General features: G+C 50.7%; 2 protein-coding genes across 4 annotated transcripts in view; one reads left to right on the top strand and one right to left on the bottom strand.

The window, feature by feature from the left end:
• Positions 1–842: 842 nt before the first annotated feature.
• Positions 843–15479, bottom strand: MDH2 (malate dehydrogenase 2). Its single transcript, XM_036825261.1, has 9 exons — positions 15299–15479; positions 11574–11742; positions 9645–9728; positions 9044–9153; positions 7544–7669; positions 4779–4856; positions 3827–3926; positions 3333–3484; positions 843–1992 (listed from the first exon to the last, which is right to left on the bottom strand). The coding sequence occupies exons 1-9, from the start codon at positions 15362–15364 to the stop codon at positions 1861–1863; spliced, it is 1017 nt and encodes a 338-aa protein (XP_036681156.1). The 5' UTR covers positions 15365–15479; the 3' UTR covers positions 843–1860.
• Positions 12394–23825, top strand: part of STYXL1 (serine/threonine/tyrosine interacting like 1) — a 63782-nt gene continuing 52350 nt past the window's right edge. For 2 of the 3 annotated variants that reach the window (XM_036825264.1, XM_036825262.1), the window contains exon 1: positions 15612–15721. The gene's annotated coding sequence lies outside the window, so the exon portion shown is untranslated. Of the gene's footprint in view, positions 14937–15611; positions 15722–23825 lie in introns of those variants that run through there. The other variant, XM_036825263.1, reaches the window with a different exon arrangement.

The raw sequence follows: 23825 nt of genomic DNA, 5'->3' as shown, positions 1-23825 counted from the left end.
ACACTAGGTCCTGCCTGTCAGGGTTGTGACAAGGATGCCAGGAAGCAGCAAATGCACCCCAGAGCTGGCACAGTGCCTCACGTACAGAACCTCCAGGAGGCATTAGTCCGACAGCACCGTGCCGTTCAGAGCCATGGTCTTCATAGTAGCGAAAACCTAAACCACCTAATGATCCAACAGTGGAATACGTTGTTATAGTACATTCACCCTAAGGATCATCCAGCTATTAAACAAGCGATATGGGAAGACACAGGTACACTTAAAAGAATTGTGCGCGTGTGGTAGAGAATCTCCAGAGTTGGCTCCCAAAGGACCCCTGAGGCCCCTCCCACCATGGACCTGGGCTTGCCTGGTGACTCGCTTTAGCCACGAGGACCTGGCAACAGTGATGCTGTGCCAGTTCTGAGCCTGAGCTTTAACGCCTGGCAGCTTCTGCTTTTGCACTTTTGGGAACCCCAGGCCATCAAGTAAGAAGTCTGCGCGTCCTGCTGTAGGGGCCTCGTGGAGCCCAGCTGTCCCACCGTCCCCTCAACAGCAGCCATGCGCCGGAGCCGTCATCTTGAACGTGCCAGACTGGCCAGCCCCCCACACCTGGAGGAGCAGAACCTTCCAGCGGAACCCTGCCAACCACAGAATCGTGAGACGTAATAAAACATTGGCTTAAAAGCAACTGAATTGTGTGTGTTACACAGCAATAACCAGAAGGACAGGTTGCAAAATGGCACAAGAAGCTTTATCTCAACTTTTGAAATATGCAAAATTAGGAGCACAAATACTATTATCGGCGATAATTTCCTGCATTATTTGGCTACATTTCAGGTTTTAAACAACGAACATTATCACTTATATAAGAAAACAATGATGTCATACTTGATAAAATCCACTTCAGTTTTAGTTAAAAAAAAAAAAAAAGCTGCAGATAAATGGGTCTCTGTCTACTGGGTGTAGCTCGATCACCACCTGCCCTTTCACTGGAAGGTCATCACCTGTTGTCAGAAAGTTCTTTCTCAGGTATTGAGCTCTCAGTTTCCACTTCAGAGGCCACGGCTTCTGGGGAGCAAACTGTACCCGAAGGGAATCAGGTCTCCCTTTAATTCCCCACGTGTATCCTAAGCCCAGCTAATGCAACGAAGTCCCTTCTGGCCACTGATGAAGACACGAAGCCACCTCCCCTGTGTCCTCAGCCCTGTGGCTGCAGCTGGTGTTTTGGTTTGGTTGTTCCTGCCCCTGCCCAGCCCTCCTCACAATTCTGGCTTTGACTAGTCATTGCCACTGAGTATCAGGGCTCGATCAGAAGAGGACGAAATCCAGCCAGTGGTGCTGTTTGCTTGGCCAGGAAAACCACACAGAAAGAACCCGGGACAGAAGACAGCGGCCCAGCGTCGGCCACTGAGCTGCCACCCGCACAGGCGCGAGGACACCGAGGAATCAGACCCAAGCTGGCCCTTCCTTCAGCTCACACACCTGAGGGACACGATGGTGCAAAGAGCAGGGCTGGGAGAAGCACTTACTGATGAAGATTACAGACTTGAAGCTACGGATGAGACCATGACGTTTCAGTCTACTTTTTAAATAACCCCTAGTTCTGACTCGGGGGGAAGAGATGCCTGACACACACTCTGCAGTCAGTTCCAACGGGGTTCTGAAAGCACAGTATTTAATTGGAGACCTTGAAAAAAGAAAATCAAAGCCTGCTTTTATTGATGCACCGACAGACTGACCCGAGATTTGGAAGGGGTAGTTCGTTAATACAATACTCATCATCAAAGCAAATTGAAAAGACAACGGTGTCTGAAGTGGCTTTACGGTGACCTGACGCCTTCGTAAGTTACGGAAACGGCCTGCTCGTTAACCACCTTCTCACTTCATGTTCTTCACAAACTCCTCTCCTTTCTTGATGGAGGCTTTCAGCTCAGGAATGGCCTCGGCGATCATCTTCTCTTCGAAAGGGGAGATTTTGCCAATGCCTAGATTCTTCTCGATGCCCTTTTTCTGAAGGAGAGAGGGGAGGTGGTAAGATTTTACAAGAAAGTTTCCATGAATGGGTTTGTTACAGAAAATCCCGCTTGTAACTTCATCAGCCCTGCCTCGCCTGTCTAACCGGTGGCTTCTGGGCAGCCTGCTGAGGGAGCCGCACACCCCGGGGACGGGGCAGGACGGGGCAGGACGGGGCAGGACGGGGCAGGATGGGTGTGAGCCGTGCCAGGAGCTCAGCTTCTGTCATTCAGCCCTGGGCTGGGAGCCGGGCTCTGGCACTCACTGTGTGTGCACCTGTCACGCACCCACCAAGTTTGTTTCCTTATCGACCCCACGGGAGGCTGTGAGGACAAATGTGGGTTGCTTGGCACACAAAGAACTCAATAATTAGTAGCGCCTGAGTTATTCTCCCTGACACAGAGTGTACTTTTGGGATCTAGTTTTTTTCCCAAGTTGGTGAAGGACTGAAGAAACACTTTAATAGCCACCTGAATCCAACGTAATTAAGGAGATACAGGTCGGACGTTAGGAAGACAGCACGCTGGCGTCCAGGCCGCCTCCTCGGAGCCTCCCTGACCGGGACCGTCAGCCTCGGGGGCCTCTCCCGCAGGCCGCACCGGGCTGACACACCTGCACTCAGCTGCTTCTGGAGCTAACCAGTTAGTTCTGGAGACCAGTGTCGGTCTCAGGGATCTTGGACACCAGGGTGTCTGTGGGAAGGGCTTCTTTCTGGGCATGAGAGGAAGGCGAGCACACATTTGCCTGATTCCAGCAGGTGCCCACAGCTAAGACGTGGAAACCTGCTCACTGAAGACTCGGTAGGAGTCAAGCAGACCAGAGGGCTGCCCAAAACCAGCCTGGCTGAAGCCAGCAAGGTGACGAGGAGGGCCCCGTGCCAGCGCATTTCAAGAAGGAAAACCAGTGGGACGAGGAGCAGGACCCAGGAATGCCTGAACTGGAAAGCCTACCAACTGCACACGCCTCGGCAGGCCCTGAGGTCAGAATGAGAACTAACAAGCACAGCCTGGTGCGGGGAAGCCTCTTCTGTGAGGGCTGTCCGTGGGCCGCCTCGGGACACAACGAGGGTCTCATCGGGGAGCATACCCAGGCGGCCGCTGCTGACCAGCTGCTGGAGCCGTGAGATTCCCGTCAGCCCCACAGACTGAGGCTTCTCCCCGCTCCTGATTCTGTGATGCTTCTACCCTCAAATATCCAAGCACAGGCCAGGCGGTGAGATGCAGTTACTGCACAAGGAAATCTGAATCATGGAGCAAATGCACGGAGCACAGCTGCTGAGTCTCAGCTACAGAAAATGCTCCTCCTTCCGGCCAAGACCTGGCCTCCAGGATACATACCCCCAGCAGCAGCGGTGTGGAGAAATACGGACAGTCCGTTTCTTGGGACTTAATGAAGGAACATTCGATAACTCCTTCCTTTCCGTTCATCGCATCCACGAGGGAGAAGACAAACCGGGCTCCAGCATACGCCATGGATAGGGTGGCAGAGCCTAGGAGGACAAAGGCAGGTCAGCCAAGCTAGCGCGGCGACCGTAAGATCCAGGTGAGCTTCCCCGCCAGCTAAAACCCCATCTGCATAACCTCCAGCTCTCCAGTCTCATCAGGAATTTAGATCAGCATCCCTTGAAATGACAGACCCGCAAATGGCATGGAATTAGCTCTGCTGACCTCAAACACTACTCCACGCCCCCCAGCAAGCTGCGCTGCCCTCTGACTGGGGGGCTGCTTATCAAGCAGATGGACGTGAAACTTAGAAAAGGACCCGCTCCTTGCTGGGCCCTCATGAGTCTTCGGCTCTGCCTCTAAAAGCCCGGGGCTGCCCGAGAGCCTACCTGCTCCGGCCTTAGCCTTGACCACCTCCGTGCCGGCCTCCTGGATCCGCCCGATGAGGGTGGTCAGCTGGTCCTGGGGGAAGTCCACCTTGGGGGTGCACTGCAAGTGGAAGTCACAGGGATCATGTGAGCAGGGCCAGGCTCTGGTCACCTCCCAGCCCCACGCCCGGCGAGCCCCGGCATCGCTGCCACGTGGGAGATCAAGACCTTTTCTTTAAAGAAAAAGCCAACTTTGTTGGGAGGTGTAGCGAGTTCTCTACTCATTTTAAAAAAACTTTCTCTATTTTGGACTAATTTTAGACTTAGAGAAACGTTGTAAAAATAGCAGAAAGATTTTCCTCACCCGGCTTACCCTGGTAACATTTTACATAACCACAGTGGAATTATGAAGAACAGGAAATTAACTAAACCACAGACCTTATTCAACTGTCACCGACTGTTCCACTACCGTCCCTTCTGTTCAGGGTCCTGCCCAGGACCCACCAGCGCCCAGGGATCTCGCCTTTGACTGCTTCCGCAGTCCTCCCCTGGCTTTCAGGACATCTGTCAAGGGTACTGAATGCTCGCTTTGTAGGATGTCCACCAACTTAGATTTAAAAGGTGCTTCCTCAGTATTTTCTCCTGAGGTTATGAGGTGATTTATCTTATTCTCAGTGGTGTTTACCTTGTCTCTCCTCATTTTTAAACAAAGCAGCTTTGCCTGCTCTGACCTAATCAGGAAGGCAGTGATGTTTCCACCAGCAGTTTTCACTGTGTAGAACTGGCCGTTTTGAACACCTTCTGACCACACTCACTCCCACAGCTGTGGACGCTGACCACAGCCCCACAGCAGGAATCCCTTCAAAATACCAACAGACGGTGAGAGCCTTGTCAGCCTGCTCCGAGGGCCCCAAAGTGAACCTCTGAACGGTGCTCGTGGTCTTGAGGCTTCCGGGCAGGGTGACACACACACCTGAGAGATCAGGGGGATGATGGTCTTCCCAGCATGGCCGCCAATGACAGGAACGTTGACGCGAGCCGGGTCCAAACCCTGGTCAACAAAAGTGTAAAGCTTGATTAACTTTTAACAAGCACTTTGAGTGTAACACATGTCATATGCACCTAAAGCACCAATACCGGAAAAATCCACAGAACCCAGAACAAAACCAGGCAAGAGGCCGCCTGACTCCAGCCGTGCTCACGTGTCCCACTAGGCCCCCCTGCACGGCCTGACGTCAGTTTCAACACATGAGTGAGTAACTCGGTGTCTGGTGAGGTCACTCTGAGGCTTTCCCTTCACAATGTGCTGAAAACTGCCTTCTTGAAGGGTCCCAACTGGTCCCCATCAGTCCCATAGCTTCTTGGAATCAGAGGATGACAATCCTCTTTCCCACACCTGATGTCATCCCCACGCATTAGCTCAGACTTATGTACCTACACTTTGTTACAGAGAACAAATCCCTCGTATCAGAGCAAGATTCCAGAACACCCAGGGGTGAGAAGGCTGTCAACTCAAACAGTGATTGGAACAGAAAGAAGGAAACCAAGTTGAAAGGGGTCACAACGCCACGGTTCATTAAGCGGGGCTTGCTGGGACGGCTGATTCATCGGTTAAACCGGAGGCACGATGCCCCCAAGAATCTGCGAACCAGGTATTTCTTAACACAGTCAAAAAAAAGAAGCTGGTGGGAGTAACGGGAGGGGGTGAGCAGCCCCAAAATGCTGCCACCTTCCCCAAATGCTGCAGCTGCTAGAGAGAGACACCGCCTAAGTTAGGAACCAGCCTTGCCTAGGTTGGGGAGCCCAGCCACAAGGGTGGGCAGACCCAGCAGCACAGAGTTAATGGACACGCACGGCAGTGTCTACAGGCCAGGGCACCATGCCGGTCACCAGGGACACAGGCACGAACAGAAAGGGCCCCTGCTTCTGAGAAGCTCATTGTCCAAAATGAGACAGATACAAACAGACGCTCCAATGCGATGGGTGAAGCCAGCCACAGAGTGGCTCTGTAAGGCACCTGGGAGAAGGCCTCCTGGGGCAGACCTAACTTCATCTGGGAAGGAGCAGGACTCCACCAAGGGAAGCGTATTCTAGGCAAAAGGAGCAGAAAGAACAAAGACCTGGGGGTTCACAGAACATGTCCCATCAGCAGAGCATGAAGTGCAAAGGGCAAGCCCAGTGGAAGGCGGGGATGGAGACGGCCGAGGGGGGAGCCAGAGGCTGCGAGGTTAAGGGCAGCCTTTCATTCTCCGTGCAATTCAGGAACTTTTCAGAATGCCAGGCAGCCTGAGGTAAAGGGCGCATTCCTTAACTGACGCATCCAGCGCTAGATTCTCCGGCCAGGGCGGAGACATGCTTCCCCGCCTCACGTGGCAAAGCTTCGAGGCCAAGCCTCCACGGTCTGACAGAACTCTCTGTGGGATCACAGCGGCCACATGGGGCTCTGGAGCATCTCAAGTGTGGCTAGTGCAACAGAGGACCACAGTTTCTAACTTAATTATAATTAATTCAAATAGCCACAGGTATCTACTGTTGCAGCAGGATTAGGGGCCCCGGGGAAACGTGTGCTTCCCCCGGAGCTGGCAGCACCACGGGAGCCCTACGAGAACGAGCACTGCTGCTTCCAGGAACCGGGGGTGTATGCCTCGGGAAGCCGGAACCCCCGCCTCCCGGCCTGGGCGCGTTCAAACTCGGCTTCACCGAGACCCGCTCCGCAAAGCCTTTCCTGACTCAAAGACAACCACAGTCTAAACACATGTGCGCTGAAATGGTGATTCAGTTGTCTCTGGAATTAAAGTGTCTCTTTCCGCTTCACTCACAGAGCTCCCAGGCCCCAGGGCCACATCTCAGGGATCTGACCCCACTCGGAGAGCAGATCCTGAGGAACACAGCAGAGCATGAATCACAGCGGGGCACCGTACCGTCCACACCCTAGAAGAGAAGTGCTGGGCGCAGGGGAGGAAGAGGAAGGTCAACGGTCCTGTGTGCGCCCTTCTCACTAAGCTGTGTGCACGACAATTATTCCCAACTTGGGAGGACCCCCTCCTCCATAAGTTCACGAAAAATGGCCTGAAGCTCAGGAGGGACATGTACTTGGGCCAGAGGAAGTGGTTCTGCTGGGCCCATAACCCAACAGACTAGACAGCGAGTTGTGAAAGGTACCGAGGACTCCAGACCTGGCGCTGGTGCCAAACCCCCCCTCGGGACGAGCCTGGCGGCTCAGGAAGAAGCAGGCAGCCAGCAGGAGCAGAACCGAGGTAAGTCACCGCAGGTACCCAGGAAGGGAGTCAGAACACAGACCAGGGACAAGAACTCTGACGTGATTTCAGGGACTTTCCCAAGTTCTTCACGTTTGCTGATTTTATCGTTCGTCTAATGATTAGCGGGTAAAACCTGTTAGGACCAGTTTTCAGAGCCGAGCCGATGAACACGAAGAGCACAACCCAGCCTAGCCAGTGAGAAACCCAGGGAAAGCCGAACCCTTGATGCAGCGGGGAGAAGAGCGAGCTGGTCAACACGGAAGCTGGCCGGTTTCAGCCTGCAGGGGCCTGCTGTCTGCGTTCCCCAAGAAAACGCGCAAGCTGCTTCCCACCAAGGAGGCGAGCTATAAAGACATTTAAACCCTCCAGTTACACGTGACCTGTAAGGGCCCCGGTGTCTTCCATGCCCGTAAATGAGCCAAGAATAGCCAGAGAGGTTCAGAAAGGTAACTTGAAAGATGCCCGATGCAGCTCTTACCTTCAGTTCTGCAACAAAAGTGTTGGCTCGGACGATGTCCAGGGTTGTCACCCCAAATATTTTATTGGGGTTGTACACTCCGTGTTTCTTGAAAACTTCTGCTGTGATTGGGATGGTGGAGTTAACCTAGTAAATCCAAGAGAGAGGGGCACAATTTGCCTGCGTTCTGAGAGCAGAGCCATGCGACAGAAGGAAAAATCTTCTCGTCAGACCATTAACAAGCCCTAAGCTGTCACATTAAATTGCCCTGATAAGCGACCTTCACGACGGAAGGCCCCCTACTCTAAAAGACTGCTTCTTTTCCCCGCCATGAGAAAGAAGAAACCATTCACTGAGGGAGGCACTCTTCCCCTTGGTGGCCTCCGAGCCCAAAGTTCAAACATGCACGTCCAAAGTTCAAACACGCACGTGACCCTTCAACTATCAACTTAAAAACGTGATGAAGGCTCCACAAGGCACCTTCTGCTCCAGCTGGGACTTAGCCCGAACGGCCATTAAAAAAAAAAAGACAGCCTAGCAAGAAGCTACAAGCTACAAGCTCAGTCCCAGCTCTGTCACTCTGTGTCGTAACCCCGGCCAAGTTACCTCAACTCCTTAGAACTCAGTTTCTTAAAACGGGAGACAACTACCTCATGAGGTTGTTGTGAAGATTAAGTGACTTAATACATGGCAAGTGCTTAACACATTACCTGGTACACAGAAAGAATAAAAACAAGACAAAAACAGCGAGATTTATATTAGGCACCGGTTAATCAGCCCCCCAAGAACTTCTGACCAGTTGCCCCCAAGGAAAGGTGAGCTGGTCGGAAAGGGCAGGATCCTCTTCTCAGAGGCCACGGGCACAAGCTCTGCGTGTTTATCAGCGGCCACGTTCCTGAGTCAACATCAGTGTCACTGCACTTTCACCCAGATCCTTCTTGTACTTGGGAGACCAGAGCCCAGATCAACCAGCAGGGAGGACCGGAGGAGATGCTGTCACATGCAACCTGAGGCCCTGCTAGGGCGGGCGTGGGAGCCACAGCCGACTTCTCAGGAGGGACACCGCACCCGGAGTTTCTGAACTGGAGAACTAGCTTCCTGCAAAAACCAGCAAGCAGGGCCTGGGGGGCTGCGTACGGGATCATGTGTGAGTGTGAGGAGGGAGGGGACGCCAGGAAGCAGGAATTGCAAACCCCAAGTAGAACACAGTAAAAGGAGGTAACAGGCTACCACAATCAGGGCTGAAGCAGCCTCAGGAATGGGCTTATTTTCCAGGTGGAAAAACTAAGATACCGAGAGGGGAAGCGATCTGCCCAAAGGCACACGGTTGATGGGAAAACCAGGTTAAAACTCACTTGGTCTATGCCAGAAGGAATCCTTAGGAAATAAATCTAAGCGCCTTTTATTAGCTCATCCACTTTATCCATTTCAGCACATGAACCTGATTGTTCTCCCTCTAAGCACAGAAGCACACTTTTGCTAACTGTGGACTTTCATGCGGCATCAGCAGCCGGCACTCACCGGATTTGCAATGATGCAGATCATGGCCTCGGGGCAGTGCTGGGCACAGGCAGCAGTCAGGGTGGCCACAATTGTGGCATTGGTGTTGAACAGGTCATCCCGGGTCATGCCTGCGAACGATCCAATTCAAGGTGTTCATGAAGCACAGGACGAATTTCCAAACGTGTACCAAGTTGTTTGTGTTTGTTGTTATGGGAAATTCAAACATGAGTGAGACAGGGCCCCTGTTTCAAGTAAATCCATCTTGTAGGGAAAACGGCCCAGTGTGACAAGTGCCAAGATAGAGGTCTGTGAGGGTGGAGCGTGGGGAGGGGAATGAGGGGGTTTATACCCGAGGAGGATCACCAAGGATCAGTACAGCTTCTAAGGTGGAGGCAGGTGGAGGAAAGGGCGTTCCACGCAAAAAAAGTGCACACAGAACACAATGAGACTGGGCGAGGGGACCCAGTGACAGGTGGAGGGCTTCATCTGTACCCCACAGGCACTGGGGAGCCTTTGGCATTTTTTCTGCAGCAGAGATCGGACCAGATCCATTTTTCATGGAAAACTACATCCTCAGCTGACTTGTGGGGAGATGCTAGGCAAGGCTTTCAACACACACCTGGTTTTCTTGGGACTCCCGCTGGGATCACCACCACATCGCAGCCCTTCAGGCAGTCTGGCAGCTGCTCAGGTCCGAGGTAGCCTGGAAAAAACACCCAAGTGAGCAATTTCACCACTTCCGACTTGGAGAGGCCAGCATGTCTGTGGGGACAGAGCCCGGGTAGGACGGGCCCACCTGAGTCCAAGGCCGGCCACAGGCCTCAAGACAGGCTGGAAGGCCCGCCCATGAAGGGGTTCCTCTTCTGGAGAACTACCACTGTGGGCCTGACGACACCGGCTGGCAGGACAGTCTCTTTCACTCCACTTTCCTCCAGCCTCACTGGCCCAGCCCCGATTCGGAACAGAGTAACCGCCCAAGTTCCCACAGAATCAGCCAAGTCGGCTGCTTTTCCTTATCCAACCCAACTCGCCAGCACTTCTAAGTCCTTCTCGGCTCCCAGTAAGAGCTGCTTATTCCACGTCATGGTCATCCTAACAAAAGCTCTGTCTCGGGGCTTCCCTGGTGGCACAGCGGTTGAGAATCTGCCTGCCAATGCAGGGGACACGGGTTCGAACCCTGGTCTGGGAAGATCCCACATGCCGCGGAGCAACTGGGCCCGTGAGCCACAACTACTGAGCCTGCGCGTCTGGAGCTTGTGCTCCGCAACAAGAGAGGCCGCGATAGTGAGAGGCCCCCGCTTGCCGCAACTGGAGAAAGCCCTCGCACAGAAACGAAGACCCAACACAGCCATAAGTAAATAAAATTAAAAAAAAAAAAATAGGAATCTACCTTTAAAAAAAAAAAAAAAAAAAAAAAAAGCTCTGTCTCGGAGTCAGATCAGAAGGCACCGTGGAGGCCAGGAGAGAAAATCCCCGTGCTGATAAACAGGGACTAAATATCAGCATCCATTCTATTTACTCCTATCGTCTGAGGAAAAGAAGGTCCACTTTCAAAGATCTCAGGGAAATCGGCCAAAATCTACTTTGATTTGACTTGTCCCTTATTGCGGGAGCTTTTGGAAACTCAAATATACAGCCCAAAAGAAAATGAGCAAACTAATTCAGAGGGACCACGGAAGGCACACGAACAAATGAGCTGACAGTCGTCAATCTCCTGTGTTGTCTACACCAAATGAAGATACATGCAAACACCATCAAACAGTCTCATACTGACAGCAGAGACAGAAAGCAGTATAAGTTTTCTGCACAGCAATCTGATACTTTATAGTAAAAGCTTTACAATGGTCATACCTACTCATTCTACTTTTAGGATTCTTTTTTTTAAGGATTCTAAGAAACAAGATGTAAAGATAACGATGTTTACACAGCTTACCTATTTACAGTAGAGCAAAACAGGAAACAGCCCAATGGTCAACAGTGTGGGTATAATAATAAATAAGTGATAAATTATAGTACATCTTTAAAAATGATTTTACCAAGAATCTGGTGACATGGAAGAATGCTGCTATAATGTGAAGGTAAAATAAGCAGGATATATATAATTACATGTAATTATGAGTGACTTCTTGGATGACATACCTAGATTTCCCTTGGATTTTCCTAAGGTGGCCATGTTTTGAGGAAGCTGGCAAAGGAAACCCTGGGGTGGAGGGATGGCCTGGGGTGGGGAGCAACTGGCAGCATTTCTTACTGCCCCCGCACCCCTGCAGAAGGCTGCCTCTTCCCCATCCTCATATTACTTGTTAAATTATAAAAAACTAAAAATGGGAAGATGAGAGCACCGTTGTTATTCTCAAAGACACTATTTAAATTTTTGTAGACTCAAGTCAAAAAAGGTGCAATAATTTATAAAATTTAATTGTAAAATGAACATGGAAACCCCAAGTCTCTGAACACCTAGTTTCACTTAAGAATCTCACTCTAAACCTGAATCCTGGCCTACGGGGGAGGAGAGATGTAAGTTCTCCAGGGTCGGCGTGCTCAATACCTTTTACCGTCGCTCTGGTCTCTATGTGGCTCAGATCGGCGGCCACTCCGGGTGTATGAGCAATATCGTAGAGGGTCAGGCGGCTCACCAAGGGGCTGTTCTTCAGCAGAAGTGAAAGCGGCTGCCCGATTCCTCCGGAAGCCCCCAGCACAGCTACTTTAGCATTGTTCTAGAAAGAGGCAGAGAGAGAGGACTGTGAAGATGGAATCAGCATTAAAAGGATTCACATGGTAAACTGCAGAGTACTGCACTGGGTCTCTTATTGCAGCAGTACCAAATGAAGAGGCAATCGTATTCCTACCATTCCAAAGGCCCCCTTTCCTTCTGAAGTTCAGAGGTTTGCCTCAGGAAAATGGGGGAGAACTCATGTCTCTAGATGCTGTGACCGTCAGGGGCATACTCCTGTACCCTCTGAAAGGGGAGCAAACTTCACTCAGTCACCACCTGGACTGGTAACAGAAGCCTTTCCTTCAATGTGCAGTTTTATTTTTTTTAAATAAATTTATTTATTTTGGGCTGAATTGGGTCTTTGTTACTGCGCACGGGCTTTCTCTAGTTGCGGTGAGCGGGGGCTACTCTTCGTTGCGGTGTGCAGGCTTCTCATTGCAGTGGCTTCTCTTGTTGCGGAGCACGGGCTCTAGGCGCACGGGCTTCAGTAGTTGTGGCACGCGGGCTCAGTAGTTGTGGCTCACGGGCTCTAGAACGCAGGCTCAGTAGCTGTGGTGCACAGGCTTAGTTGCTCCGCGGCATGTGGGACCTTCCTGAACCAGGGCTTGAACCCGTGTCCCCTGCATTGGCAGGCGGATTCTTAACCATTGCGAGTGAGGCTGTTTCTAACCTAAACTCACAAATGAGAAGGGGAGCCTATCCTGGCAAGCAGGCAGGGAGCTGCCAGGGGAGAAGACAAACCGAGAGAAGAGCAGCCACAAGAACTCAAAGCACGGCGTGCGGTCCTCTAGGGCAGCTGTGTACTCTGGGTCTTTACATTATCACTGCATGCTGTGTTCCACAGCAATGGATGCTAGTAATAACGGGCTTCTGTTATCAAAACCAAATATCAAACCAAACAAACCAAAACTCAAGCCAAAACCAAAACAACCACACACAGTGTAATCTGCTCAAGGAAACTAAAACTCTAAAAAGCATATATTACATCTAAGACTGAAATTCACGTTTCGTTTGTTTGTTTTTAAGTTGGTGCTTTAAAGGTGGACCCTTGACTTCACAGAAAACTAGCTGGACCAACCCAGAACCTGAGGTCTGGTAATCTCACCCACCTCCAGACCTTCAATTATCACTCCCACATCCTGTCCCGAATCCTAGGAACTCTCAAATTCCAACTCCACATTCCCAGTTCTGTTAGGCATAACACTGGCCCCACAAACCCAACTGTGTAAATAAATTTGTCCTTACTACTTCTCCCATCCCTGTTCCCAAATGGCACGTGTGTTCAACCAAATTCAAAACTTTAGCGCTATCTTCTGCTTCCTCCCTTATTGGAGACACCCAGTTAGGACACGAAAGGACTTGGCATCTCAAACATCTTCCCAACCTGCCCCTGATTTCCATCCTGATTCCATTATCTAACTTAGGTCCTCAGCTCCACCTCTAAACCACCCTTCCAAAAATTCAAAGTTTTAATCATTTCCTTGAGTAAAAATCTTGTCAAGTTCCTCATGCCCAGATTACTCAGCCTGGCTCCCACGGCTGACCAGGGCTCCAATGTGGGGAGCATAAGACAGTTCCCTTGGTGTGCAGGATGTCAATGTCAAGGCTGTGTCTTTATTTTTATCTATCAGGTGAAGAATTAAACTCTACCAAGAAACTGACTGACCTGGTGCTCTCAACTAGGGTCCTTAAGTGAATCAGTCCTATGTGACACACAAGATGAACACAACACAGGGAGAGGGAAGAGGGGATTGCTTTCAGTGTGATGAAGTGATGTTATTGTTTGTATATTATAAGGTTTCATCAACTTAGTTAATATTTATAAAAACATAACTTGTAAGTGGTGATATCTTTACAGTGAGATGAGAAGAATCTTTGGTATTGCAGGTTAGCTCATGATCTCTTTGTAAACAAGCTGTTTCCAAACTCCATATCTTTTTCCACGTTGAGGAGTGGTTGTCAACAGCACACTGTTTAGCAACGGGGCTTTGAAAATGGATATATAGTAACACTTCCTTCACTTGTAAGTTTGCTTTTTTTAATCTGTTATGGTTTTTAAATTTCTGTTTTTTGTGTCATACATATTAGTACCTTAGTACATACGGAGAGACATAAATACACTGAGGTTGAAGTCTCCCTAGGCCAATGTACCATCTGGCTCAAGCTCATCTTTCTGACTTATACACTTATATACTTCAACAACTCCACCTGTATGTCCAATAGGCATTTTAAACTCAACATATCCAAATCTGAGCTCCTGATACCCACCCCACTACAATCACTCTCTTCTAGCAGTATTTCCCACCTCAGCAAATCTCAACTCCAAACCCCAAAGCCTTGGTTTTCTCCATGTTCCTCTTTCTCTCTATACACCTCATGAAATCGTTATCAGCAAATCCCACGGTCTTACGTGCAGTTAATCCCCCTTCCCCCACTACTCAGCATCAATCTTCATCACCTCCACCTGTCCTACATTTGTTTACTCACTGTTGGCTTAAGTGCCACTTCTCACTCATCCTGGTTTCACCTGCAGCACCCAGCACAGTTCTGGGCAACACGGATACTCAAATGTACTCATTCATATATTTATTTTTTCGAATGAACTGAATGCACAGGAAACTGATCTGAAGAACAAAAGCTAAGTAAGAAATGTGGAACCTCATTTAATAATCACCTCCCTTTTGGGGTGTGGTACTCTAAGAGGCAATGTGGGCATCTCCTGGGTTCTAACTTTGGTTGTATTAGAATCACTTGGGGAACTTGGTAAAAAACACGGAGGCCCAGATCCTACCCTCCTTCAATGAGCCTCGGCCTCTGATCTTTACCAGCTTTCAGGTGATTCTGACACACCAGCGTTTGAGAATCGCTACCCTAGAAGACAGCTAAAAATAGCTTAGGCTTAAGTAGTCCCAGGCCAAGCCGCGCAGTTAACAACACCCGGGGGCAGGCCCAGTCCGCCCACCGCAAGAAGGAGCCTTCAAAAGGTCCTTAAGAGGAAGCAGAGTCTTCAGGTTCTTAGAGCAAAGGCTTGATGATCCAAAAAAGTCACTCACAGTGGTCAGGAGAGCTGAATTTTAATCCTCTGGCCAAAACACTGTGTAACCTTGGACCAGTGCTCTGCCCTCGGTATCTCTGCCTGTCTGCACTATGGAGTTAAAAATTACACAGTGCTTGTACGGACGCTGCAAGAACGAGGTTAGTCTCTCAAAATACTATGGAAAATAAGTTACTTTCGGCCCTAGAGCCCTGGCTTCTCCACCTTGAAGGAGCACAGGTCAAGAGCAGACCCTCTGGGGGGCCCGGGGGCGAACTGGGAGGCTCGGAGAAGCGCCCCGGTCCTGGAGCTGGACTACTTCCCCACCCTCCGACTCCTGGGCTTTCTCCCCCGCACCTCCTGCCCGGTATCAGGGCCGGCCCAGGACGCCACAGCCGAGGACCAGCACCGGGCGGCCCTGCGGTCCAGGCTGGCCCGGGGGTCAAGGCTGCTCGCGAGCCAGGAACACACGTGGCCTAGGTCAGGGAGCCTCCACCTGCAGGCAGCCCCTCGCAGGACCTACCTGGGCAGAGGTGCTGAAGCTGCGGCGGAGAGCGGCGCTGGCAGGCCGGGCGAGGGCGGAGAGCATGGCTGAGACGGGCGGGGCGCGGACTGGCCGGCGAAGGAGCTGGCAGCAGGACACTGTCTCCAACGACCTCCACGCTGCACCGGACCTCCCGGCTCTGCTCCACCTGGCCTCGCGAGAGTGGCCTGGCTTCCGGCGCCCCACCTCCCAGATCTCGCGGTATCTCGGCCGCGTCCGCGCTGTCGCGGAGGCCGGCGGAGGGACGCTCCCCGTGCGCAGTCTTGGGGTGGGTCGTAGTGCGGTGAGGCTCTGTGCGGCCTGTGGGGGAGACGCGGTCGGAGTGGGAGGGAGAGTCCGCACCCTAGAGGTGGAAGAAGACGAGCTTTAGGCTGGAAGAGCCTTAGAGGAGCGATTTTGCAGGTGGGGGCCCCAGACAGAGGCTCTGACACGGAGACCGGCTGAGGTCGCGCCGCAGGCCGGACAGAATGGGTGCGGCCCGAGCCCCCCGAGCTCAGCCCAACCCACCCCTCCTGTCCCTGGAGGCGGGAGGGGCTCCGAGCTGTGGAAAGCTCTGGAAAGGAAAGGGGGAGGGGAGGTTGAGAGTCCCGGGGTTGGGGTGGAGGATGAAGGCTCCTCTAATCAGTCGCTCCCGTGCACCCTCCCCCCCCACCCCGATCGCACACACCCCGTCCACCCGCCAGTGTCGTCGTCCCTCCTGGTGCCCAGGACCTTCTAGTAGAGTTTACAAAGCTTTAGAGACACCCCTACCAAGAATGGCCGACCCTGAGACACTGTTCTACGAGTTTACAGGAAAGCAGTTCCGCATTACAGATGAGGAAACAGGTATCCAGGTGATAACCTGCGAAGTCACCCAGTCCCTGCCCCTCAGGTCTGCCCAGCCGTGCTGTGAACCTGGCCACACTGTGTCTGCTTTAGGGACCAAGAAACCATGGCTGAGGTCAGTTAAGTGGATTCGTTCAGAGTCTACCAGAAAGAAAGTAAAGATACGGTTTCTACTCACAAGAAGCTTATTTATCAGTATCCTTATAAGCTTCATTTGCCCCACTGCTGTTTTCTGGGCATACAGAGAATTCCTTGCTCACAAAAAGTTCAGGGTCACGTGGGACAGGTAGGTGTGTTGCAGGTTGTTAACCTTAGAGGAGTGTACAAACCCAGTGGGGGGACCAGTGACCGCCTCCCTGGGAACAGTGGTCGGGGAACCAGCGGTGAAAAGAACAGTTAGCACAGGTGCTGAAGAACCTATCCATAGGAGGGAGTGCATGGTGACTGGCTTACTCTTTTCTCCCTCCTTTTTTTACCTTGTTTATTGAGCTACTAAGATGTGCCAGTCCAATCTTGGAGCTGGGTGTTCAACTATGAACGAGATGCAGACATTTTCTGCCTTCCGGGAGCTCAGAGTCTAGTGGGGAGACAGGTAAACTGCAAGCAGCATGATATGGCCAACACTAGGAGAATTATGAGGGGCTGTGGGAACACAAAGGAGGTCCATCTACCCCAGATTTGGGGTGGAGGTGGGGGCCGTGTAAGAGAGGGCTTTGGAGGATGAAACGTCTAAGCTGAGATGTAAAGGAAGAGCATGAGTTTCTCAGTGGGACTATTCTCCACAGGAGGGAGAGATCCTTGCCTGGGCTTTGGATCTCCCAAAGGGGGGGCACTAGGAGTTGGGCGTTTAACAATGGTAAGTGTCCAGATGAGAAAGAAAGGGAAAAGAGCCCAAAGGAAAACCTGGAGGAAGGGACGGTGAACAGATAATTTCTGTTGGAGAGGGGACATGAGGACAAACAGTATTCTTTATCTTATCACTGACTGTGTTCTCTCTGATTATTTACCCCTCTATCTTACCACTAGACCTGAAAGCATCTTACAGTCAGGTTCTTTCATCTCTTTATTGTCCAGCACCTGACCAGACTGAGAGTGGGTTTCTGAATTTTGGGAGAGTTGAGTGGTTTTAGATGCGAGGCTGGAAAACCCAGATTGTGCAGGACTTAACGAATGTTAGCTGAGAAGTTTGTATTTTATTCCTCGGGAAGCAGGTGTTTATCAAAGGCTTTTGTGATGCCACCAGAACTGTGTTTGAGGAAGATTAGACTGACTTTGGCATGTTAAAGATTCCAAGGGAAAAATGTGCAGGGCAGGGAGATTGTTCAGGAGGCTATCTAATGAGATGATAAATATCTGAGTTACGGTGATGGTTTTAGAAATGGTGAAGCGGGGCCAAATGAGGGAGAGGGAAGAATTGATAAGCGTTTGTGCCCATCTGGGTTTAAGAAACAAATGGAAGTGATGTGGGAAACCAGCCTGAGAGAAGTATATGTGTACAGAAACAGGGAATTCAGGGGTTGTGTGGAAGGAGAGCTGGCTGGAGAAAAAGTAAAGAGCTCTGTTTTAGATGGGCTGCATTGGAAGTGATGGGGAGTTGTCCATATAGAAATATCAGTGGACACTTGGGGAATTACTCCAAGAGGAAATATGGGATTGTGAAACCCCCGAGAGAGGCCAGGGCTGAAGTCATCCCTATAGAGGGGAGAGTTGAGGCCAAGGGAGAGAAGCTAGAGTCACATTCTCATATGCTCACTCCCACATCTGGGGCTGGAACTCCTCCCCATCCCTGCCAAGTCAGTCAGCCCCTGTCAGCATCTCCACAGCAGGGAATCACTACCTCCCAAGTCCTCTACTTGGGCCATCCCAGCCACTTGACTGTTAGAAAAACGTCCTCACATTCAGCTCCTAGTTGCTTCCCTTTAAATCGCAAAATGGTTCATAACGCTCTTACAGCTACTGTATCAAGCATTGACTTTGTGCCAGGCACCATGCCCTGCTTTGCAAGTGTAACTGTTACAGTGAACATGCACGGCCTCATTCAGGAAGCCTAGTGCAGTCAGAAAATGGCTGTATGTCTTCATCCCCGTTCCTCCTTTAAATCTTTGCTTGCCCTTGGATTACATCTAGCCACTGGGACAGATTTGTTGCAATAGCCTAAATGTCCTGTTCACGTTAATAGTCAAAACTCTGAACTTTAATTCAATGTTAAAGCTTCTCCCCTTCCCCTCTTGAGCTTGCTTCAGGCTCCCACCTTGGGAGTGGAGAGTGGTTGACTTCTCCATTTCTCCATCTTACTTCCTCACTACCCCTCATCCCTGAAGACTGAGGCTTCAGGCCGATCAGTGTTGGTGGAGGGGGGTTGTGAGAATAAAGATAGGGGTAGGAAAGGTCCATTTGGCATTAGTAAGAATTCTCTGAGCTTGACGGGAGTTTGTGGCTGACACTTCCATGTGGTGCTTTTGTGGGTCTCTCTTACCTGCAGTTCCCTTGACCTGGGTGGTTACACCTCAGCCTTGCTGTTTCCAGTTGCTCCCTCAACCCTGGTTTTCTGGAATCCTTCGGTACCTGGGATTGGTCCATTGTCTGTCCAAGTGGCCCTCTTGGGCAAAGTCCCTTTAAGATTGCTTCTAGTTGGCCCTCTCTCCTGCCTGGCCCACATCTGGTCTACAAGAGACACAGGTATCCTTCACCCCAACAAATTCTGGGGGTGTAGGCTGCTTCAGATGCAGCTGCCGCTCTTTGCTAACAGCTAACCAGCCTCCGATTTTTCCAGGCGGGGGCCCACCACCAGCCTCTGTGCCTGCACAAGCTTCAGAGGGCACAGGCCAAGCTATTCCAGGGGTTTTCTTTCTGGTTTCCTGAACTGCTTCAAGAAAGCTGAGACTTGTGAATATTTGAAATCAGGGAGAAAGAGGCTGTGATAGAGGTGAAGAGCTTTGAGATGCTAAAAGTCAAGAGAGAAAAGGATTAGGTGGGAAAAGATGAGGTCAGAGGACACTTATCCCTTTGATTTTGGGAAGAAGCTTGAAGGGCACCCAGTGGGCAGTTGGTGAGGTAGGGCAGTTTGCGTCCCGTGGCCTTAGCCTTCCCAGGCAAGACCTAGAAAATGAGAGAAGTTGCTGCATGGTGAGGAGGTTTGGATAACAGTTGTAGCCATTGGGGAAATGCTGGGAAAATCAGGAACGGTGAGAAAAGGATTCGTTAGCGGCTCTGGGGGCCCAGCTGAAGGTCTGCAGTGTGTCCTTTCTGTGTGCCCAAGCTCATGTGGCTTCTCACAGCCCAGACCCCACACCAAGTTCATGGGTGTACAGGTGGGTCACACACCCACACATTTGTATCCTTGAACACATAAACACATGGTTCTATACGGGGGATTAAAAACAATTATTGCCATATAGTTTACATACAGTACAGTATACAGATCTTCAGTGTGCAGTTGGATAGTTTTGACAATTTGCAGTCTTCTAACCACCACCCAAAACAAGCTATAGAAGCATTTTCATTATTCCAGAAAGTTCCCTTATGCCCCAGTCCCCCAGACAGCTACTTCCTGACTTCTGTCATCATAGATTAATTTCAATAGTTCTTCATTGCATGTTTTTATACACAGTATAGAAATACATCGATGTCCTCCTTGCCACACCCCCACACAAGCCGCACACGTGTGCCTATACTGACCATTTTGTTCCTTACAATAGGCTGAGGCCACAGTCGAGCCGTCAGATTTTTGCTCTTAGGTGCACATATTCTATGCTAACCTACCTTCTCTTCAACCCTAAAATCGTACCTCAAAGTGCAGTATTTCAAATCTTTCCTTTCATATCCCTGGAGATAAAATGAAGAATTAGAAAGGTGGTAATCATCCCACCTGCATGAGAGTTTTCTTTATTTTCCTCTAGGGTCTCTAGAATATCGGGAAATGGGGACATAAAATTTTAAAACAGAACTGTTTAGATATATAGCTTAACTTTCAGTTGTGGCCCCGCTGGAAGTCAAAGGGTGTGGTTTTCCAAGATACGTGCCAGCAGAGCAACTAGGAGATGGTGCACTGGTGACAGCAGAGGCAGCAAGAAGCTGCTGGCAAGGAGCTCCCAAGAGCTGAGAGTCGCCGATGGTGGCAGATCTGAGTCGGGAGCAAAGCCTGCAGTCCTCCAGGCCAGCCAGAGGTCAGGGAAGTGAGAACAAAGCTGAGTCCAGAGGTTGGTCATGTCCAGGAACCCATGTCAGGTGCAGAAGGTGGGGCACTAGCCCAGTTGAGCAGAGGAGAAACAAGTGCTGGAGACAGAGTTGGAGGAGGTGAGACCAGACCTGGTGGCCACACAGCCTTTGTGTAGCAGTTCGCCAGCCGCTACCTTTGACATGTGAATTACTGCATGGGTAGGCCTGTCACCCTCCCAGGACCACTAAGGTACCTCTTGGGGGTGTAGTGGGCCTAGGTTTGGGGCCATGGGAATGAAGGCAAGATAGACAAGGGACAGGGATGTGGTGGCTGGGTCTGGGCCTCTGGAGATACTGGTGCTCACTAGCCACAGGACCTGGAGCTTCTCTGAGCTGAGAAATGGTTTCAGGACCACTTCTGCAGCCTCCACAGCTCTGGGGTGCTGCGGCCTGTGACTGTGTCCTCTGGCTTTGTCAGGGTTCAGGCCACAAGGAAGGTGTCTGGTTGGGATTGAGGAAAGACTATACCAGATCCCTTAGGAGCCTGACCCTCAGGCCGCATCACTGGATCCCCCCTGCTTACAAACTTGGCCAGCTCCCGCTCTGGTCTTTGGCCTGAGATTCTCTGAATGGTGCTTTCTGTCTACTGGACATCCGGAGGCTCCTAGACGAAATTGAAAAGAGAGAGAAAGTAGGAGTAAAGGAACTTGTTTCCTAAGCTCCTGCTCTGTGCTGGGCCCAGTTCTGGGCAATTTATTTTTGTTATTTCAACATAACATTCCTACAGCCTTTGCAGTGTGTATTATTGCCTCAGTTTACAGGTGAGAGCATTGATGCCCGTCACTGTATTTAAGCCTGGGTCATCCTGGCACAGCCTCAGTTTCCCACACAGAACCAGGGCATAGTGGGGTTGGCTGTGGACCCTGACGCATATCTGTGCAGTCCTCTGGTCCCTGGTCAGCCTGAGCCAGGAACCCAGAGTAAAGCTTACGGTCTGACTTCTCCAGGAGCGTTGAGTGATGCCTCTTTTCCACTAGAAGCAAATGCCCATCAATTGTGTCCACCTGGACTGTCTGGGCCTGAGCACTAGACCAAGCTCTCAGTACCCTGGAATGCCTGTGAGAAGGATGGGGTCAGGCCCAGCCTCTGACAGTGACGCCATCAGTCAGAATGGAATTGGTCAAGAATAAGGAGGCAAGAAGGCCTGGATCTGGCCAGTTTTCCCTTAGTCTCAGGCCATGATGACCCCTAATGAAACATCCCTTCTAAAAGATAGACACGGTCTTTCACTGGAGCTGAGCTCGCCAGCCCAGCTGTGTCTGGACCCGGAGAGAGAGCCCCACACAAGCCCCCTAGGTTGAAGTTCAGGCCAGGTCATTACAGGGAGGGTGAAGAACCTTACTGCTGGTGGGTGTCCAGTGTGCAGAGACGAGGCCTGTGCTGGCACCCTGCTCTTCTGACAGTAGGTGGCTCCTTGCCACCCAAAAATCTGTGTGGATTTCCCAGATAGGTCAGTTCATAGGAAGATTGGTATCCTCTCACCCTATTAAGCCAGATCCCCAGGAGGTGCTCCCTTTGACCTCCCTTCCCACCTGCCTGCCCCATCACCCTTGCAAGAACTATTGCGCTAAATGCCCTGAAAGTGTCTTAAGAGCTGTGCTGTGCTAAAAGAGCCCAAAGGGGGATGTCTTAAACTTGCCATCCTGGCTCCACTGTTTTGAATAGATCACCAGGAAATGAGACTTGGTAGAAATAATCATTACAAATGAAACTCACAGTGGCAGAAACCATACTCGGTAAAATCCGATACAATAAGAATCTGACTAAGGAATCAGATATTTATTGTAAAATTCACAGGGAAACAAGACTTGATCTTGGGAAAAATAATTTTGGCTAAACAAAATTGAAAGTGAAAAAATTGGAATTGGTTAACTGTGAAATATAGAAAATCAATTAAGGGATTAAATTGGCTTAGTGGAATTCATCTAAGAAAAATACTTTTTGCAAAACCTCATCAACATTTGTTTAATGGTTCTGTATAAAAGCTCAACATCAAAATATTCTTAGGGCCCAAATGGTGGAGCCAAGAACATCTTACACCTTTTAGAATTTGGAGTAGTGCTGAAAGGGCTGTTAGCTACGTCCAGTCCTCCACCCACCTGGGCTGGTGGCCCTCCTCATCACAGCTCACAGGGATGCGTCTTCTCTCAGAAGTGTGCCATTAGGTTCAGGACTGTACTTACCCTCCTGAAGTTTACCAGCAGGTGAGGCAGCTCTTTTTTTATTTTTTATTTTTTAAAATAAATTTATTTATTTATTTTTGGCTGCGTTGGGTCTTTGTTGCTGCGCGCGGGCTTTCTCTAGTTGCAGCGAGTGGGGGCTGCTCTTCGCTGCGGTGTGCGGGCTTCTCATTGCAGTGGCTTCGCTTGTTGCAGAGCACGGGCTCTAGGCGCGTGGGCTTCAGTAGTTGTGGCACGCGGGCTCAGTAGTTGTGGCGCGTGGGCTTAGTTGCTCTGTGGCATGTGGGATCTTCCTGCACCAGGGCTCGAACCTGTGTCCCCTGCATTGGCAGGCGGATTCTTAACCACTGTGCCACCAGGGAAGTCCCAGTGAGGCAGCTCTTGCTTGACAAGGGAGAGTGCCCCCTTTGGGAAGGAGATGTCTGAAGGAGTTGATTGCTGGGGCTGGACTGGGTTTTTTTTTTTGTTTTTTTTTGTTTTTAATTATTTATTTATTTATTTATTTTTTGGCTGTGTTGGGTCTTCGTTTCTGTGTGAGGGCTTCCTCTAGTTGTGGCAAACGGGGGCCACTCTTCACCGCGGTGCACGGGCCTCTCACTATCGCGGCCTCTCTTGTTGCGGAGCACAGGCTCCAGACGCGCAGGCTCAGTAGTTGTGGCTCACGGGCTCAGCTGCTCCGCGGCATGTGGGATCCTCCCAGACCAGGGCTCGAACCCGTGTCCCCTGCATTGGCAGGCAGATTCTCAACCACTGTGCCACCAGGGAAGCCCATGGACTGGGTTTTTACCTGAACGCCCAGAGACAATCCCTTGGCTAGTGAATAAAGAGATGGAGGTTGTAATGGGACAGCGGGTGGGAGTGTGAGGATGGGCTCTGAGCAATAGACCAGATAGTTTAGGAGCTAGCTTTTAGGTTGGCTTAACAAAGTTGTGGGACTAGACACAAAACCCATCCTCTCTCCCCTATGCTCACCACCTCCAGAATGGCCTGAGATCAGGACTTTCAGAGGCAGAGGACCTAGGGGTACGAGTTGGGATGTCCTTAGGAGGGATCTTTATGTAGCATCTAGAAGTATGGCCTCAGGTCAGGATGGCCCCATTGGTGAGGGCAGGAATGGTGACTAGTAATAATGTAGTCATTCAACACATGCTTACTGAGCACTAGTCTGCATCAGAAATCCTGGGCACTGGGTGAGGACACAGCAGTGAACAAGAAGGGCAAGGTCCGCACCCTCAGGAGCCATATATTCCACTGTGGGGAGACTGATGATAAAACAAGCAAAC

The sequence above is a fragment of the Balaenoptera musculus genome, chromosome 15 (genome assembly GCF_009873245.2).
Source record: "Balaenoptera musculus isolate JJ_BM4_2016_0621 chromosome 15, mBalMus1.pri.v3, whole genome shotgun sequence".
NCBI classification, from domain to species: Eukaryota; Metazoa; Chordata; class Mammalia; order Artiodactyla; family Balaenopteridae; genus Balaenoptera; species Balaenoptera musculus.
Note: the sequence above shows the minus strand (reverse complement) of the source record. Positions and strands in the feature narration are given on the sequence as shown.

What these genes read in the sequence shown, in the direction of transcription:
- MDH2 (XM_036825261.1), bottom strand. Translation starts at nt 15,364, where the DNA reads ATGCTCTCCGCCCTCGCCCGGCCTGCCAGCGCCGCTCTCCGCCGCAGC. An exon ending in GCTTCAGCACCTCTGCCCAG is followed by an intron (nt 11,743 to 15,298) that starts GTAGGTCCTGCG and finishes GCCTCTTTCTAG; the next exon opens with AACAATGCTAAAGTAGCTGT. An exon ending in CAAGGCTAAGGCCGGAGCAG is followed by an intron (nt 3,485 to 3,826) that starts GTAGGCTCTCGG and finishes TTGTCCTCCTAG; the next exon opens with GCTCTGCCACCCTATCCATG.